Source organism: Typopeltis vanoorti, chromosome 25, assembly GCF_054136105.1.
Source record: "Typopeltis vanoorti isolate ZY-2024b chromosome 25, IOZ_Tvanoo_1.0, whole genome shotgun sequence".
In the NCBI taxonomy this organism is placed as follows: Eukaryota; Metazoa; Arthropoda; class Arachnida; order Uropygi; family Thelyphonidae; genus Typopeltis; species Typopeltis vanoorti.
This window is the reverse complement of record NC_143573.1, coordinates 22566037-22586994: the sequence shown is the minus strand read 5'-3', so window position 1 is coordinate 22586994 and position 20958 is coordinate 22566037. Positions and strand designations below refer to the sequence as shown.

At 34.8% G+C, this 20958-nt stretch overlaps 1 protein-coding gene across 2 annotated transcripts in view; it reads left to right on the top strand.

The window, feature by feature from the left end:
* Nucleotides 1-20958, top strand: part of Rab3 (RAS oncogene family member Rab3) — an 83003-nt gene that overhangs the window by 42979 nt on the left and 19066 nt on the right. For both annotated transcript variants that reach the window (XM_090414393.1, XM_090414394.1), the window contains exon 3: nt 18592-18710. In XM_090414393.1, the coding sequence (XP_090270519.1) occupies nt 18592-18710 (119 nt within the window). The remainder of the gene's footprint in view (nt 1-18591; nt 18711-20958) is intronic.

The window sequence follows — 20958 nt, the reverse complement described above, 5'->3', positions numbered from 1 at the left end:
TTTGTTTTGCACTCCCCAAAATTATTTATCCTTTTGTACAAACAAAAAGATCTTCTTCATCACTTGCATCACTCTTGTCTACAATCCCCTTGCTTCTACGAATTAACATTTCGTAGATCCTACAGTAAAGTTGTGGTGTCACAATGATATTTGCAAATATCTTTAGGTGGTTACTTCACCACCTAAAGACTGAATCATCCAAACCCTAACTGCTCTGATGTAAGTTTTGGGAAATGGTTACTATTAGCTTTTATTTTATTTAATATGCAGAATAACAATGGTTTCCTTTCAACTCTGATCTAATCTTGTCAATTTAGCTGCTACTGAGATGAGCTAATAAGCACATGCTACATGACTTGATGATGTCTATATGTTGGATGAAATATATCAGTTTTGGAACAAAATTCTTTATTTTTTTCTAGATGTGTAAGTGGTATAAATATATAAAAATCTTGTTACACAGATGATTTCGATCAGAGAGAATAGTTTTTGAATTTAACACAACTCTAGACAATTACCCTGCTAAATAACTGTGGCTGCAAAAAATCTTTCAGACTTATGACCATGGGATTATAGGATTATGCTATTTAGTACTGAAATCTGTTTACCTTCATTCTCTGTGCCTGCTCAATTTGCATATTCTTATCATTATGTCTGTGAAGATGCCTTGGTGATCAAGGCAAAATCATGTCAGCACTACATGAATAAGTACGTTATTATTAATCTCCTATCAGCAATTGAAGAGTTTATTTCCAAAGTGACTGATCTCTGTCAAATACAAAATTTCAGAAAACAACCAACAACGACAAAATGCCTCATGTTGGATAGAGTCAACTCTTTCATTTCTGTTTTTAATGGGATTTAAGTCATTTTGGAAATAAATAAAAAAAAATTTTTAAAAAGTGGTGAAAACATAAAGCAGCATGTTAGCAATGTGATGATATAGTCAGCTCAAAAAATGAAAAATTGGAGATAAGTCACTTTAGAAATGAGCTCTTTAATTTTCTTCCAAATTAATCTAATACTTGTCAGTACTGTCTTCATTTCAAATATGATTCTGCCACTGAAACCATCTGTTCTTTCCCATAATTTTCTCAGAACCCTCATAACTGTGGTCTCTAGGCTTTGATCAAGTGCTTTATTTCTAACTCAATTCTCAAATTCAAACTTAAAACTAGTTTGAACAATGTCTTGCACACTGCTAGTTTGTTTTTTTATCTAATTTCTCTCCTATTCCATATAAATTTATTCAACTGTCTCCCAACCACGCCAACTTTGCTTATTCTGTTGTCCGTTTCCAAATTTAATTTGCCATCTTCACTGAAAACTGTGCCTAAATAGCTGAAATATTTTACTTGTTCTATAGGACATCCATTGATGAAATTTTCTATGTTTCTATGAGACTTGCACTACATTTGTTTAGGAGTACATTATCTGCATAAAGCAAAGAGCAAAGTTGGTATATCAGATTTTAATATCAGGTTTAATGCTACTTCACATTATGAAATAGATAATGTGGATGATGAATAAGTGTGGAAATAATGCACATTGTTATCCCCCCCCCCTGATTTTACATCAAATTACCTTCCTATATTTCCTTCAATTCTAATTGCTGATACAACTTAAATATAAACTATACGAGGGTAGTCCGTAAAGTTTTTGCCTTCGACTATAGATGGCAACACTATCGGCAAGTTTTTTTTTCTAAGTTGGGACATCTGTCATAAGCATCCATGTGAAATTGCAAGTCCTTCTATCAAGTAGTTTGTTTTATACAGCTGTCTGAAGCAAGTGTTGTCTGTATCCCTTGAAAATTCTTTATAAAAGAAGGTTTAACAACAAAAGAATTTCATTCAAAGTTCATAAAAGTTCATGGGCACTCTTCTCCTTTGTTTTTGACAATTAAGAAATGGGCTGCCGAGTTTAAGTATGGCCGTACCAGCCTTGAAGATGATCCATGGACATCCATGGATCATCTTCAACACAAGAAATCATTGATCAAGTGCACGATATGATATTGGATGACCGGCGAGCCAAATCGCGTGAAATTGCTGAGACTATAGGTATTTCAAAAGAACATGTAGGATATACACAGTCTTTTGATAATGTTCTTTTGATTTTTGCATGAAGAATTGCTTCATGAAAAAATCTTTGTGCACAATGGGTGCTGCGCTTGCTCACAGCAGATCAAAAACTCACTCGCATGAAAATCTCTGAACAGCAGTGCTTGGGGCATTTTAACAAGAATAAAACTGATTTTGTGTGTCGATTTATTACTATGGATGAGACTTGGATTCACCATTATGCACCAGAAGACAAAGTCCGTTCCATCAGCAGGAAAGATCATGGCATCGGTATTTTTGGATGCTAAAGGCATTTTGTTTATTAATTATCTTGAAAAGGGTTAAACAATAACCAGGGAATATTATTCACATCCTTTAACCAAATGAAAAAATTCTTGAGAAAAGACCTGTTTTGCAGAAGAAAAAAAATCATCTTTCATCGGGACAATGCACCTGTCCATAAAGGTGTTTTGGCAATGAGAAAATTAAAGGATCTACACTATGAATTGTTCGAACATCCACCCTATTCCCCAGATTTGGCTCCCTCTGACTTCTATCTCTTCCTCGCTGGTCAGTGTTTTTCTTCGAATCAAGAGGTGATTGCAGCTGTAGAGGGATATTTTGCAGATCTTACTGAGAACCACTACAGGGATGGGATAATGGCAAGCATCGCTAGAATAAATGTATTAGTCTTAAGGGAGATTATGTTGAAAAATAAAAATAATTTTGAAGTTATAAATTAGTTGGTTTTTTTTTTTTTTTTCATTGTTAGGCTGAGACCACCCTTGTATATTGCTCTGTATAATGTTTGATTTATCTCATATAATTGTAATGTTTTGAAAAGCTTTCCTGTGGCACTGTGCTATATGCCTTTTCTGGATCTATAAAGCTGATGTACAGATAGATCCTTGTCATTTATCATGATTTCTCAACTATTTGTCGTAAAGTGAAAATCTGATCTTCAAGTAACTACCATCATAATCATCTATACCTACCAACCATCACCACCACTAGTATTTTTCACAATCACAAACATCCATGCCTACAGTGGGATTCGAACTGCATCCTTTTGGCTAGAGAACGGATACACTAGCCACTCTGTCAATAAGGCCATTATAAAAATTAAAAAAAAATGGAATATGCTATCATTAGAAAAACTATGGATAAAATTTGAGGCTAATGAGAAAATGTAGATGAGGAAGGCCACTTAAGTACAAATCACTAGGTTACTCTGACATTTTTGGGGAAAATCTGAACAGTTGATAATGGTGATTCATACAAAGAATAGAAGGAAAAACTAAGATTATAGCTTAAGAAGTAGTCTTCTATGTCAAGCAATGACATAGAAGCCTACTTCTGTGTCATTATGATATAGATCCTGAGCAATGTGTCACAAATGACCACAAATTTTTTCATGACTGTGCCTAATGATGGGTGATGTTGCATTTTTTGTTTATATAAATATCATCCCACATGAAGGTTGCAAAACCTAGCAAATCAGTGAAATGTGTGGGCTTGCATGTAAAGAATCTGACTATTTTTTTCTTGAATAGCTAAAGGTTGTTAGTCTGTAAGAAGAACAGAGTAAAGGAGATTATTCCAAAGAACAAGGGTAAATGTAATAAAAGAAGGGGGGGGGGGGTAGTGTGATAGGTTTGAAGCTGGACAGTATGTTTGTTGACCAGTAGCTGCTGAGGCTCTTAGTAATGGCAGAAAGTGGAGGAAGGATGGTGGTCATTGGGAGAAGATTTACTTGCAGACTGGTTGACTTTTATCAAGGCCTCATCAGTGAGAGCTAAATCAGTGACAATATTTCCATACACAAGTAACTATTTTCCATATATAGTCAGTATAATTGTGTATCAGATTAAAATGAATAGAGAAAGTTTTTTGCTGAAACAAATGCTTGCACGAAATACTTTCAAATAGACTAGTTGTATACAGGCATTTGACTTCTGGCTGGGTAATAACCCCTGCCCATGATGAATGACAATTTACATGTCCGAAATGAAGTATACAATATATATCCTATCAAATGGAGCAATTTGATAGGATGCAACAGCCTCATGGCACTTAAGACTGAGATCTATTTCTTCTAGATACTTCTGTCTTATGCCATGAATTTTGTTTCTCTCTGAGTTATTCTTTCCTTTTCTGTCATTCTCTTGCCAGGTTAATATAGGCCTTCTCCTGAAACTTCTGGATCCTTCTGTTGTCTGTTCTCAGTATGTATGTCCATTTCCATCTGTTTTTTCCCACTGGTGATACTGTTTTTGCTCATTCTGTTTAATTCATATGTTGGAGCTAATTTGATATTTTCATGTTTTATCTGAAAACTTTAATTTAATTTATTAAGAGGAAGATGTTAAATCCCATTTTATTTTAGAGCTGGGTACGAAACTCGGGTCAAAATCCATCGACATCCATAGCGTTTCAATGCCGAAAAAACTATCGGCAGAACCAAGTGAAAATGATCACTTGGATAGTACAACACCAGGGCAACTCCATGCAAAGGTGGAGCAAGCTCCCTCACTAACTTTAATATTCTTTCATAATGTAAAACCCAGCTCCTAAGAGATGTAAATATATTGTTTTACACTATGAGAATAGGTCACTACCCAGACCGGTTTCAACCTTTTTCGAGGTTTCATCAGTGAGTAGTTAGATCTGGAATATCAAGGTTTTAAGTGAACCAAAAGTTACATACCTCTACTGTCGAATTGCCGAAGTGGTGTACTCTGTATTGTTAAAAATTGTTAACTACAAAGATAAAAGCCAAAAGGCTATTTTACCAGCAAATTTGTATTAAGAGGGAGATGTTAAATCCCGTTTTATTTTATAGCCGGGTACGAAACTCGGGTCGAAATCCATCGACATCTGTAGTGTTTCAATGCCGAAAAAACTCGGCGGAACCAAGTGTAAATGATCACTTGGATAGTACAACACCAGGGCAACTCCATGCAAAGGTCGAGCAAGCTCCCTCACTAACTTTAATATGCTTTCATAATGTAAACTCAGCTCCTAAGAGATGTAAATATATTGTTTTACATTATGAGAATAGGTCACTACCCAGACCGGTTTCAACCTTTTTTGAGGTCTCATCAGTTAGTAGGTAGACCTGGAATATCAAGGTTTTAAGTGAACCGAAACTTACATACCCCTACTATCGAATTGCCGAAGTGGTGTACTCTATATCGTTAAAAAATTGTTAACTACAAAGATAAAAGCATCTTTATAAAAGCATTTAACATCTCCCTCTTAATTAACAAATTCGCCAGTAAAATTTTGGCTTTTATCTTTGTAGTTTAATTTAGTTTGTTTTCTTTCATGCTTAGGTAAAGGATAAAAACAAGAATATAATTTGAGTGTAATGTATTAATAATCTGTGGCTATAGAAGAGTTACAAAGTGAAAGAAAACATCTGAGAGAAGTCATCTGTAGGGTTTTTTTTTTTAGGTCCAAGTACTCAAACTTGCTGTTTCATGCCATTTTTTACTCTGATTCAATGCTCAACAATCCAAATTTTGTGTATGCTTGTGAAATAATAAACTTTTTTTTTACCAGTGCTACTTTTCATACACTTGTTCATATATTGGATGTAGTGGTAGTTTATAGCTATAATTTTTATTCATCCAGTTTTCATGCATATATGAACATATATTGAAATTTTTGAGGAATAAAAAGTTGTTAAAATTACTAAAGAATATTGGTTATAGTAAAACAAAAATGAACCTACATTTCAGCAACAAAAAAATAAAATTTTCGTGTGTTTGAACTATCTTCTTTCAAGCAAGATGAATCTTTAATGGCTCGTAAACATATTTCACTGTGGTCAAATGCTTTATAATAAACTTGTTTTGATTATATATACTTCTTTGTAAGAATCACTAAACATCTTATGAGGAGCTTATTGCATCAATTATAAACAGTTGCAATGCATTTGCATCCTAGTTTTATTTGATATTCCATTTGTGTTCTTACATTCCCTTCAGATTGTTTCTTTGTCAAAAGTAATCCAGGATCTTCATTCTAAATTTTACACGGCATTGAAATAAAATGGAGGGAAGGGTATTTATATGTATGTATATTTTTAAATGGAGTATGATTAAGTAAAAGAATATAATTAAATAATCTAGTTCAAATTAAATTTTTAACAATGTAAATATATTTACAAATGTAAATTATTTATGATCAAATTATTTTTTAGACTTGGCTTTGGCTCGTTAAATATTAAGACACTGAGCCTTCCTAAACCTACAATGTATTTTGGAATTTCAAAGTCTTATGCATGGTAGCGAATGAACTTTCACTCCTTCCTTCATTCATGTTGTGCATGAAACATCTATAATCTGGTAGCTTCTTCAGAAGTTTTTATTTTTAAATAAATAAAGCTTTTGATATTAAAATGTAAATAATCATTAGAAGAGAAACAATCAGACACAAATTAGATTACTATAGTAACAACTGGCACAAGTCAGTTGTTTCTTTGTAGAATTTGTAGATAATTGTTGAAGTTAAATTCTGATGCAGTAAGAAATCCTAGTAATGATTTCTAGTTATTTAGGATTAAACCTGGGTTTCTGTTAAGGAAGCTGTAGAGTCTTTAATCTGTCAACAATTTTTTTTCTGAATAGGACATTGTTGTTTTATTCCAGTCAGCTGTTTGATTAGTAGTTGAAGGATTGTGAGCTAGGCCAGACCTTTCTTCTCTTTTATGGTCGTCATTGTCATTTTTTTTTTTTTTTTTTTTCCCCACAAACTCCAAACTTTGGTTTGTCTGCCATATGTAGGTTATTTATTACACACAAATTCAAGGAGACTAATTTTGGTTTCATACCTAACTTATAAATGGCTATACATAAGGAAAGTTTAATATAGAATTTAGATGTGCTGCAATCAGATCACATAGCCGGATAAAGAAGTTCTAAGATATCTGTTACTCACTCAAAACAGAAGAGCCTTTCTGCCTGTAGTAATTCAGTTCAGACTCAATCAAGAAAGAAGTATGATCTAAAGACTGAATTTTGTTTTTGCACAGAAGAAATTTTTGAAGATAGTTACTGAACTAAAATCTTGTTTCTGCTGGAGTTAGCTAGTGCTGGGAAGACAGAACTGTTAGAATCGAGGTGAACTGAAAGATTTTTTGGGAAATGGTAGATAATGTAGGACAACATGTTGAAACGTATTGCAAATCATTGCACCAATAGCATATATGCAGTACCATCAGTGTAGTGATTTGGAATACTTTTCAACATTTAGATCTTGTCTTACATATCCAAGATGCCCAAACAAACTCAGTTCTTCTCACCTTCTATTAAATGTGTGCAAAAATTTGGTGCCTACCACCAAATTTTTTTGATGGAAGATTTTTTATTTTTAAAATCCTTTTTTTTTTTTTTTTTTTTTTTTTTTCAAAATGATAAAATTGTGAAACAGCGACAACCTATGTATAACCCAAGAGCACGAACTCATCCGGGTTACAAAAAGTGTACCAATTGAATAGCATAATAGTACACAAAATATTGACAATATATATATAGAGAATAACACACACACACACACGTGGAATAAGAACAATTTAGTTCAGTAATTACTTGGATATTTTGTATAGGTTAATACATGAATACAAAACCGTATGTATTCATGTTGTTTTCGTTTTGTATTAAGAGCAATAAGCCCTTGAAGATTTTTGGAGCCAAATAGTGTTTGTGTATTATTTCTTCTTGTGCGTTTAGGATAAAATATTTTAAGCCTGCTTTTCTGCAGAAGTAACTAATTTTTCTAATCTTACATACTGGTTATCCGTCTTTAGGAAAAGTAGCATTGCGTAAATATATAGTTGTCTACTTAAATATAAAGAGCTAATAGGCTTCACTTTGGCGATGTAACATTATTTAAATTAAGGGGATATTAAATCCCACATTGTTTCAAAACCGAATAAGAAACTCAAAGATCGGAATCAAAGAGTTTCATGCCAAATATAGTAAGCTATAAAAGTATCGGCGAATACTAGCATAAGCCAAAGCACCTAGTACAAACTAGGGCAACTCGTAGCAAAGGTGGATAAATCTCTGATCACTATTCTTAGTATTTCCCATAATGTAAAACACATCTCCTAGGAGATGTATGATGTTATACATTATGGTGGGAGGTCACTACCCAGACCGGTTTCGACCTTTGAGGTGTTATCAGTGAGTAGGCAGACCAAATTAATACCAAGGGTATAGCGAAAAGAACTTACATACTTTGCTATACGAGTTGTCAAAAAGGTGCACCCATTAAATTACTTAAATATAAAGAGCCAATAGGCTTCACTTTGGCAATGTAACATTATTTAAATTAAGGGGATATTAAATCCCACATTGTTTCAAAACCGAATAAGAAACTCAAAGATTGGAATCAAAGAGTTTCATGCCAAATATAGTAAACTATAAAAGTATCGATGAATACTAGCGTAAGCCAAAGCACATAGTACAAACCAACTCATCTGGGTAGTGTCCTCCCACCATAATGTATAACATCATACATCTCCTAGGAGATGTGTTTTACATTATGGGAAATACTAAGAATAGTGATCAGACCTTTGCTACGAGTTGCCCTAGTAAAAAATCTGATCCTCCCAAGTTTAGGTTTAAGAATATAAATATATCTAATACAGTGAAAAGATTTAGTATTTCATGGAAGTTTATAAGAGAAGAGAATACAGTAATGAAATCTGGGCAAGGGAAGATAAGATTGGTCAACTTGTGTTATATTAGAAGAGGAAAGTTGGGAATGAGTGCATCAGATGCATTTGGAATAGTAGGCATTAGACATCTTGATAGGTTTATAGTGGACAACTGGGGTAGATTCAAAAGTGTCCCATTAAATGGAATACTGTTATTCTTGGGGTAAATTTATCCAAAGCATGGTAATAATAATAATGAATATTATGGTTTAAAAAATATATCTTCTTCACATAGCTTCTTCAGTGCTAGGATGCAGCACCATGTCCTTCCAGTCCTCTGTTGGCAGCTTTTTTTTTTTTTTTTTTTCTCCAGCATAGTCACATAATCTTATCCATAATTATATATCATCAAACCATGTCCTTTTTTTTTTACCTCTTTATCCTCTTCTCATAATCTTTCCTTCTAAAGCTGTTAGTGTCCTCTGTCCTACTAATCCCCTCAATACGTGTTGTGCCAGTCTCATCTTTCTCTGGATCATTTCCTGCAATAAAGATGTCTGTGTTTTCATTCTCTGTACTACCTCTGCACCTGTCACATGCTCTGTCCATGAGATTTTCAGGTCTCTTCTGTAGCACTACATTTCAAAGGCCACTATCTGTTGTCTTACTCTCTTCTTGAATATCCAGGTCTCACTTCCATATGTAAAAACTGGTCAAACTAATGTTCTTATCATTCTCTTTTTTGTCTCTATACCCATAGAACTTCTGAGCAGATCTTTATTTTTCTAGAAGGCATCTTTACCTATGGTAGTTCTTATTTTTATTTCTTTATCTTGTTTTCCATCTGCAGTAAAGTAGGTACCTAAATATTTGTATTCTGTTGTACGCTCAATTTTTATATTGTTTATGAATATTTCTGACTCAGATCTGTTTTCTTTTGAGATTCTCATAAATGTGGTCTATTTTGGATTTAAATATAGGCCAAAATCTTTACCTTCTTCAATTAGTAGGTGCAGTAATTTGATTAATTGTTTTCTGCAATTAGAATGGTGTCATCAGTATCTAAGATTGTTGTATTTTATACCATTGATATTGGTATTTTGTTTTTCAATCTTTTCATCACTGTCTCACTGTAAATATTAAATACATTTGGTGAAAGGATGCAGCCCTAATTCCTTTTTATTTTCACTTCAGAATTCTCAGAGTTAAACAGCTGCATTTTCTGCTTGGAGTAAATCATTTTTATAAGTTTATGTACATGATTTTCTAAGTCTAATTTTTCTAGAATGTTACAAACATTCAAACAGTTTATTGTGTTTTACTTGATCAAAGGCTTTCTGAGGGGCTATGAAGCATATGCATATGTTCCTGTTCCTTTCAAGTGATCTTTCCAGTAATATTTTTAGTTCCAGGATAGCATTAATGATGCCCATTCCGAAACCTTTCTGTTGTTCACTTAGTTCACCGGTTAAGGCTCTTTCAATTTCTTTGTTATGCAAATATAAAACCGTAAAAAAATTACTATCAGAATTATTATGAACTGGAAATTTTTATATTAGAAGTCTCAAGATGTAATGAATGACTCAAAGTATTAATAAAGAGAAGGTGATTTCAAAAGAAATTTCCACTGACAATGTTGACATTCTTGAGTAAATCTCAATGAAGATATGTAATTTAGCTATAAACCTGGCAACTTTTAAATCAGGATCTAGAAGACAAAATGTTAGAAACTGAGAAAATACAGAGAAAAGAAAGACATTGTAATATGTTGTTTTTCACATTACTCATTATTTGCATTTACTCACAAACAGGCATGCTTGTCTTTTATATAGTCACTGGTGAGTTGGCTGATTAGGCCATTGTCTAAGTGGTTCCAAAACTTTTTTGGTTCATGGTTCCCTTAGTGTATCAGGATTTTTCCACAGCACCAAAAATCAGAACATAGGCCTACCTAACAGTTCGTGCAGTAGGCTGAGAAACAACTGCCTTCTGCACTGTGGTGACTAGAACAATTGAGAGTTTAATACTCTATTAAAATTCTGACATTGAGCGTCATCTAGTATTACTAAAGCAAAACAATTAGTGGTTTGTGTCTATTAGATGTCCTTCCAATATTGCATCAATACATCGATGATCCGATTTTAAAACCACGAAGCTCACAACAATGCCTCAAACATCCAAGAGCTGCATCAAACAACACTAAATTTCCTCATGATTGCCACCATTTGCTGATAGATGATTGCTAAAATAGGGATTTTGTGTTACATTTTTCAAGTTTTTCTATCCAACTAAATGCCAGCTCGCATTGGAGCAAGGTATTTAGAACACTCATTTTGATGTTTGTACTTAGGCTAGTTCATTAGAGGCTTTTTTTTTCAATAGTGATTTGAAATTCAGTTTGAATTAGAGAAAATGGCATTGTCAGCATACTGGAGTTTTGCAAATGATGTTTTGGGGTCTAAAGTTAGTGTCCTCTCCGTTCTACAGACTCCACCAGCTGTCAGCACACCTAGAAATTTTCCATCATTAAGATGAATTGAATCGCCAAAAAGCATGGGTACTAAGACTATCTTGCTTCATGCTTGTTTTTTTATTATTAACATGTCCATTGCTGATCACAATGTCATATAGCAATCTCAAAACAAATGAATGTTTGTGGATTTCATATTTGTGAAACGCATTAATGGAAGAACTGTGTCACCATTCTTTTAAGGTGGACCTATTTAAAATACTGCTATTAGTAATACTAGATATATTTTTTTTATTTTATTGAAAAGGAAACTCACCTTATTTCTAATTATCAAAAATTTTCCTCCAAAGTAGCTTTATCTATCAGGACTCCACTGTTTTCAGATCTTATATTTGTCTTCTAAGGCACTTCTAAATGCATCTTAGCTTCAAACCCCTGTTTTGCTAAACCTTTGTCTCTGTTCTGTTTAAGTGACCATACCACCTGAAAATATCTCTCCTTGCATGTTTCTAAATGTTAATGCTAAGTTCAATCCTAATATCTTCATTTTTAATATAATTCTGCCATTGATACCATCTGTTCATTTTCCTAATTTGTTCTCAGATCTCTCATATGTGATATGTGTAGTCCAGTCTTTAATCAACTGTTTTATCTCTAATCTAGTGCGGATTGAAATGGTGTATCTTAGGTGGAAGACAAGTTTCATTGCCCAGTGTGAGACCACCACCTTACTTATTGGAGGCCTGAAGTGGCTTGAAAAAAATTTATTGTCTCTAGAGCAGGATTTTGGGACTACGTAAAAACTAAATAGCAATATATATACAGGGTGTTCCTGAATTCATGGCCCAAACGTGAGAGTATGGTAGTACACAGCGAAACCACCAATATTCATCATAGAATATGTGGCCGCAAACACAACCCGGTGCCGGTAAGGGGGGGGAAGCAGATGAGGCGGCACAGCTTAAAAGCGCTGGTTTGGCCGAACCCCACATTCTCAGCGTCGACCTGACATGAGGTGGAGCAGTTTACGAACTCAGAGAAAGCTGATATGCACGTGATGTATGCCGTAGCTGAGGACAATGGTAGAGAGGCACAAAACTGTACTGTGAGCGATATCGTATGCACCATGTGACTCATCATAAAATGTTTGCACCGTCAGCTGTGTGAGGCAGGCACCTTCCACGCCAGTCGACATGATGCCGGACGAGCACGGACGGTCAGAACGCCAGCTATGAGCGAGGATATCTTGTGTATGGTGACAGATAACCCAGGTACAAGCATGCGATCCACTTCCTGGGTGTGCATCATAACAGTGTCTGGCGAGTACTGCATGTTGATTATTCCCTATGCATGGATTTCGTACAGTCCGATTTCCCTGCTAATGTGCTCTTTACGGATGAATCAACTTTCTTACGTGAAGGCCTAGTCAATATCCATAATACACATTTGTGGGCAGCCCAGAACTTCCATGGTACATGTCCACAGTCGAACCGGCAACGGTTCGCTGTCGATGTCTAGGTAGGGATCGTGCATGACTATTTAATTGGACCCTACCTACTGCCAGACTGCCTCGATGGGCGAATGTACCGTATTTTTCTGCAACAGGTTTTGTTGGAATTGCTTCAGGATGTTCAAGTCGCTGTCCACTCCCAACACGATGAGGCACCTGCCCATTTCAGCATGGACGTGCGTCAGCATCTTATGCCATATTTGGGAACCGATGGATTGGGCACGGTGGTCCCATCCCATGGCCACCCAGATCTCTCGATCTTTCTTGTCTTGATTTCTTTCTGTGGGGACATTTGAAGAGTGTGTGCGAGACGCCCATGCAGTCCACGGAGGATCTGGTAGCCCAACTGTCCGCCGCAGCTGGCGATGTGCACGACAAGCCCAGTGTTTACGGCGGAGTAGTGATTGGCAGGTATGCCAATCACTACTCTGCCGTTGTGCCGCATGTATCAACGTTGGTGGGCAGACATTTGAGCATTTGTTGTAATGATTTCCAATAAATGTCGCTCTGGAAACCTGTCTGTCCTTCATTTCCTTCTCCTCGCTGCGTTTGCGGCCACATATTCTATGATGAATATTGGTGGTTTCGGTGTGTACTACCATCCCCTCACGTTTGGGCCATGAATTCAGGGACATCCTGTATATCTCATCTACAGCAGCCATTCACTACTGGATGAAAATCTCCCTCAAAGTTTTCCATTCATTTCTCATCATCAAATTCCTGGCATATACCCTTAAAGGGTGTGTAGGATATTGAGAGTATTACATGAAACTTACATCACCACTAACTTCCTATCTACAATTTTCCTCAAAATCAATCTGTTACCTGTTAAGACTCCAACATTATCAGATCTTATATTTCTGTCTTCTAAGGTACATGCAGGCACTTTTTACTGTATCAATCTACCTATATCTTTCTGATGGGCAGGGTGCATTTATTTCACCAAAGTCTTCTTCTGGGTCTTTTTCTTGCCAACCTGGCAGAGAACACTTGTTTTGCTAATCTTTCCTTTCCCATTCTGTTTAAGTGACCACCACCTGAGATTAGCTCTGCAAACACATTCCTGGATGCCAACAATGTCAAGTTCTTTCCTGACATCCTAGTTTTTAATATATTGCAATTGATGCCATCTGTTCATGCCCCTAATCTTTCTCAGGACTCTCATATCTGCGGTCTCTAGTCTTTGGTCAAGTGTTTCACTTCTGACCTGGCTCTCAGATCCATAAGTTAAAATTGGTTTCAACATTGTATTGTACAGCTAATTTAGTGTTTCGACTAATTTCTCTCTTATTCCATATAAATTTATTCAGTTGACTTCCTACCATATCAGCTTTGTTGATCCAGTTGTCTATTTCCATATATTTCATTTAGTGTTTTCACTAAAAATCATGCCTGTATCTGAATCAAGTAGCTGAAATGTTTTACTTGTTCTATAGGTTCTCCATTCACAATGCAGTTGATATTTTCAATGTTTCTGCCTATTTTCTTGGTCCTTGTCTCTTCTTATTGCTGATCTTCATACCATATCTATTACAACAGTTATTCAGTTTAGTCAGGGAATCTTGCAGACTTGAACTGGATTTATTTAGAAGTATAACATCATCCCATAAAGCAAAGAGATGAGATTAACATTCTGATGTCAAGTTTAATACCACTTTCCTTCATAATGTGATCCGTGTAGATAATGAATAACAAGAGGAATAATGTACATCCTTGTCTGACACCAGGTTTAACATTAAACCATCTTCCTGTGCTTCCTTCAATTCTAACTGCTGACTTACAACTCAGATAAAGACCAAGTATTTTTTGATATAATGCTCCATTGACACCATACAATTGTAGGGTTTTGAATAGCTTTTCTCTTGGCACCTTGTCATATGCCTTTTCCAGATCTACAAAACGTAAATACGGATCTCTTTGTTATATTTCCATGATTTCTCAGATGTATTCAAACAGCATGTTGAGTCCTTCATGCATGGTTTCACACTGGCACATTATGGATGCAAAGAGAAATATCAAGTCTCTAGCATTAGAGCTGTATTTTCTTTCCCATTTTAACAAAGCATACATACAAAAGGTTGCAAAACCAATAGTAAGAGTGCTGTGTGAGGGAGTGGACAAATTGTATTTTCAGCTAAAATTTTTGTGGAAGAATTACTCTTATCTTTCTACATTTTTTTTTCTCATTTCCCAAAGAAAGCCCAGTATCCTTCATAGTCATTGTATTGCTAGAGATTTTTATACTGTCTAGTTGGAGTGTGTGCAGCCAAAAACACAGAAGGATATGTCAGGCAGTTGCAATTATCTTTTGTTCCAAATTGTAATTGTGTGAAAAAGTGAGTTCTGTGGCCAGTTTTTCAAAGGTCTAGTGCAGTGTTTCTCAACCTTCAGATATCCGCATACCCCTTATTAAATTTTTATTATTACCAAGTACTCCCTTATCAAAATAATAATAATAATAAATAAAGTATTTCATTGTAAATATCTATTTTATTTGAATTTATATGTTCATGTAAACAAAAAATATGATTTATTTTTAATAGAACAAAATTTGGAATAGGTTCTTCATTTCCTGTTCATGAAAATCTACATTTCAAGTTATTCACGTCATACAAAGAATTTTCATCATCTTCCTAGTTGGTTCTCTAGAGATGCCAGACAACACACCCTTATCAATTTCATTTGATCCAGATACAATATCAACATTTTCTTATTGCTTACAGCTACTTGTATTTGCTATGTTGCTCTTTCTTTTTTGTGTATGTAATTTGAAAGCTAAAAAAATTTACCGTATTTACTCGAATATAACTTGCACTTTTTTCCCAAAAGTAAATCTAAAAAATCGTGGTGCAAGATATTTTCCGAAACTAAAGTTTTCAGAAAAAAATGAAAATTACGTGACTTACCAAGAAGCTCCTATTCACTATCGCTACTTTTGGCATCGAGAACAGTTTCCTTGTATCGTCAGTCATCTACCCAAAGAGCTTCATCTTCTTTCCCATTATTTCAAGCAAAAATTACCAGTAATTTACAAGACTTGAGATATGTAATGAACAATCTTTCACAAATGACTGGTGAGGAGTAAAAGCAGAGCACGAAACAGACAGCAATGGTAGGCCAGTAGAGATAGAACAGCTATGAAGAAGTGCATATGATTGGTGCAGTATTAACAAAAGATCGCGTGAACCAAAGGCAAGCCAACAGTTGAGTTGAAGTTGCGAGTTATTATCGTGACAATAGTAACTCACAATTTGAGTAGGAGAATTCATACATGATATATAATTTATTGAGAAATATATTTAAAATAATTCTTTTTTTCTTAATAATGATTCCATACATTAATGATGCAGAGCCAAAAATTGCCACGTACCCCCCAGGGGTATGCGTCCCACACTTTGAGAAACACTGGTCTAGTGTATGACTAGAATTGAACCTGTAAGATTTTTGTTCTGCCAGTTCAGTTGTCAACAATAAGGCACTTGGAGTTTCTTGCCAAGCTTTGTAATTTTTTCCATTCATGTTTCCACATGGACCCTTGGAAGCCATATTCATAATGCTTCCATTGGTAACCCACAAATTACCAATTGAAGCAGCACAAATGCATTCATTTCACTCTCTCTCTCTCTTTGCTATATAGCTTATAGAGATGCCCAAAAAAGAGCTTTTAGTTTTAGGTATATTCATAATTTGTCTTATCTGATATTTACTGTCAGTATATATTAGTATAGTCATGATTGTTAGTCCATTAGAGATTGAATCACTTAAAAAAGAGCATTACTAAAATTTAGAACAGTTCACTTGACGTGTTTTTCTATCCTCTGATGGATATAAGTTTCCACCTTAACTGTCCATTCTTTATAGCTTGTGTTTACCATCTTGTGTCAAACTTTTGTAAAGCATTCCACCATGTTGTTCTTTGATAACTTTTCCTTCTCTTGTATTCTATTCATTGCTCAGTTTTTGTTCATCTTTCATCTGCTAATATGGTATGCCCATCTCAATTCACATGCTTCACGATATTTCACAGTATCCTATACTCCAGTCATTGATCTAATTTAGTTATTGCTAATTCTATCCCTGTTATATGGTACATTCTTCTCTCCAAGCCTCCTTGGGCCACATGTTATCTTTCTTCATTTTTTAGTCATTTGCCCATGTCTTGTATCCATTGGAATAATGAACAATATATCCATTTATACATCCAAAACATTGTGGTCACTTTTGTGATTGTCTTTATTGCTTTGTTTTTTTCCCTTAAACTTGTCAGAGGTTAATATAGATATTCAGAATTTCAATAGGAATATCTGGTAAATTTAGTTACGTTGATTTTCAAACTTTTTTTTTTTTTCCTACTTTCTTTGTCAGGGTCCTTTAGCATTTCCTGGGATTCTTTATTTTTTGTTAACAGAATGTCATTTGCTAAACATAAATGATAATTCTATAATTTTTCCATGAGACATTCCTAAAGACTTCTTCTGATGTAGCAGAAAACAGTTGCCTCACTCTTCCCTCAATGTGAATTCCTTTACATAATGTTTCAACATTATACTGGCTGTTTAGTTCTGATTTGCTGGGATGGCCTGTTTTAAGTCATTTATTATTTCTAACTGATGTGAAGAATCAAAGGCCTTTCAAAAATCTATGAAGACTAAATATGCAAGAAGATGATATTCATTTACTTTATCTGCTACTTGGTGGACAGAAGCCAGTTGTTCAGTGCCAAAGAAGACAAATTCAGTTCCTTCAGCAGGAAAGTTTATGGCATCGGTGTTTTGGAATGCTAAAGGCATTTTGTTTATTAATTATCTTGAAAAGGGTTAAACAATAACCAGGGAATATTATTCAGATCCTTTAACCTAATGAAAAAATTCGTGAGAAAAGACCAGTTTTGCAGAAGAAAAAATCATCTTTCATCAGGACAATGCACCTGCCCACAAAGGTGTTTTGGCAGTGAGAAAATTAAAGGATCTACACTATGAATTGTTCAAACATCCACCCTATTCCCCAGATTTGGCTCCCTCTGATCTTCTATCTCTTCCCAAAACTAAAACTCTTCCTCTCTGGTCAGAGTTTTTCTTTGAATCAACAGGTGATTGCAGTTGTAGAGGGGTATTTTGCAGATCTCACTGAGAACCACTACAGGGATGGGATAATGGCGCTGGAGCATCACTGGAATAAATGTATTAGTCTTAAGCGAGATTATGTTGAAAAATAAAAATAATTTTGAAATTATAAATTTGTTAGGCTGAGAACTTTTCATGCTACCCGCCTACTTAAGTACTGTAAAAACTAATGATTTTTTGCCTATTTTTAAAATTAATTACGTAGTTTTGTATTTTTATTTATTTTTAATCAAGAAACTTTGCTCTGAGACCAAACACAACTTTTAGGTTTCCATAATAAACATATATGGTCTCATACCAAGCATTAAACTTTCTCTTAACCAAAGACAACCACAAACAACCATGTGCACAGTGAGTTTCAAACTTGCAGCCTCTTGTTTGGAGAGCTGATATGATTACACTTGGCCAATCAGGTTAGCAATATGATATGGTAAATATATTTTCATGGTATTTCTTATTTATCATGTTCTTTTGAGTTTATAGTTTAACCTTTCTACCATCTATGACATCTATCCTTTGACCAAAGCATAGAATCAAAGTGCACAGTACTGGAAGGTTATTGATATATCTTGCCAGTCATTGGATGGTTGCATACTAAATACTTATTCTTTACAATAGGTTTTTCAAATCATTTATGAATAAGCTTATAAATCTTTGTTAGCTTGACAATGTTACTTGTTTGTGTGGCAGAACATTGAATCTGTTCCTTTTCTGCTTTTTTTAACTGTCACATTTACCTGTTGGTTTCCTTTTTCTAGGATACAGCTGGGCAGGAACGCTATAGGACTATTACAACAGCTTATTATCGTGGTGCAATGGGTTTTATTCTTATGTATGATGTCACAAATGAAGAGTCTTTCAATAGTGTACATGACTGGTAAGTGCTGTTTTTGAGTAGTGGATTACTCAAAAGTAACTACACTTAGGTCAGCTGATCTTTCCCCTGCCCCTATCCTGTAAATGACTGCTACATTGTACTGTTGTTCCAAAATGCTCTCTCTCTTTTTCTTTTTTTTTTAGTAATAGGTTAGTTAGTTCATCTTAAACAGGAGCATAGTTGCTTTCATTGAATGTTGATAATATTAAATCATTACACCACTCAACAGTATTTTAGTTCTTCGTGGTAAGTTGCGGTAATCTGCAAAGATAGGTGGTATGGTTTACACTATGGTAGTATGTTACGATTTTTTTCTTCTTTTTTTTTAATTGCAGTGTTACATAAAAGGTGCAGAAACCTAATATTTAACCACTTGTTAAATATTAGAGAACCTAATATTAGGTTCTCTAAAGAAGAAAGTAATTGATCTTGGTAATTGATTTAAACAATGATAATTTTTGGAAGCTGTTCAAGGGATAATGCTCCAAAGAACAGAGGTAAAAAGAAATAAATGAAGACAGAAGTAACTAGTTTAGGAGATGTAAACTTAAGACTGAATAAATATACTGGTTGATTTTTCTTTGTGTTTCCATTTATATTGTTTATTGGAAAAACAAACTAAAGCTAATAATTAGCTAAATTTATTTATCTAGTTAGATTAATAAGCTTATATTTTGCCTTCGCCACTGAAATATCTTCATGGACACAAAAAAAAACATATTGAGCATGTGTGTGCAGGCACACCAGGGAAGGCAAATACAGACTCCTAAGTCCTAATTGATACCCTCTATGGGTGTGATACACTTGCTGAGAGTCTCAAAATTATCTTCCAGATTTTTGACAATGTGATGCAGCCAAATTTATTTAAGTTCAGGAGATGTTATAGTGCTGTGGTAGATTGCAGAAGCAGTCGAATATAAATGCTTCTGTGTAGGGGAGAGAGGGGTTTGTTTCCACTGTATATCCAGTCATCTATATCCACGACATGGTCTTCCACCTGAGAATGATGACTGCAGTGTAGACATGTTTACTGTGTTCTTTTAGTCTGATGTTGCCACTTTTTCCCATTTATCGGAAGTATTTAAGCCTGCAGGAGCAAGGGATACTGTAAATTCCATGATGGTCCAGATGGTGGAGAGGATCATCAGGTGACAGATAAGGACCTGATGGGAAGTTCGAGTGATCCAAGATGTTAAGCCTGGGAGATTACTCACTATTTTCATAGTGAAGGGTTTTAGCAGTAAACAAGGAAGATTGGCAGAAGCTTCTGGAGAAGGCCAGGGCCCACAAAGGGTTATCAAATAAATGAAGATAGTTAAATAGCAATTAAAAATTTTATTCTGGTACTAGGAATCACTGCCCATGTTTACTAGTCTTTCCTCCAGAGCATAGCTGATATAATTTCATACGAAGGTTGGAGTCATTGTCAGTAGTTAATGCATGACAGCTAAACTGTTGACGATGCATACCTTTCCCAATTTTATTGCTGATTATAATGCATTCCACAGTTTCATCATTCACTGAAATGACCACATACATCCACGTATTAAAAAATGACTGCATATTGTTGGGAAAAGGAGTCAGTGATAGTGGTCACTTTCAGACTATAAATAGTATGACTCGTTTGGTGAAATGCTCAAGCTCCATTTTGAGATTTTGTTCAGATTTATTTTCGACTTGAGATTATACAAAATCGTGGTATCTCTATAGCTCAGTCATTACCAATGATATATTTTGAAAAGACCTTGGCTAGAGGACCTAATAGGATTTACTGTCTTGCTGTAGCATTGTTTCTATGAAGCAAAGTTTCTTGACCATGGCAAGGTCAAGAAACTATAAAAACATATAACTACAAAAGACATATAAAGAAGATAATGAGGTTATACCACAATTTTTGGCAGCAAAATTTAGTTTCATTTGCATAGGTGCCCATCTTGATATCTTGGCTAATTGCCATTGCAGACAAAGATTATTATCTCTAATCTATTCACGGTCATCCTGCCTATGAAAATAAAACGTATAGAATATACTTGCTTCCTGTAGGAATTTAAAATTGCATACTTTTATCTGCGCTTCTCTGTCTCTTAGATATAGCACACAGTAAGTTTGGATGAGACATAATCCACAAACATTGCAGTTTTGAATTAATATACATTGTATATTAACTTCCGTGAAGAGCTCGATAGGAATAAAATGGTCCTTATTCCCAAGAGGCAAGATTGTTACTACCTACAACATCAGGCAGTTA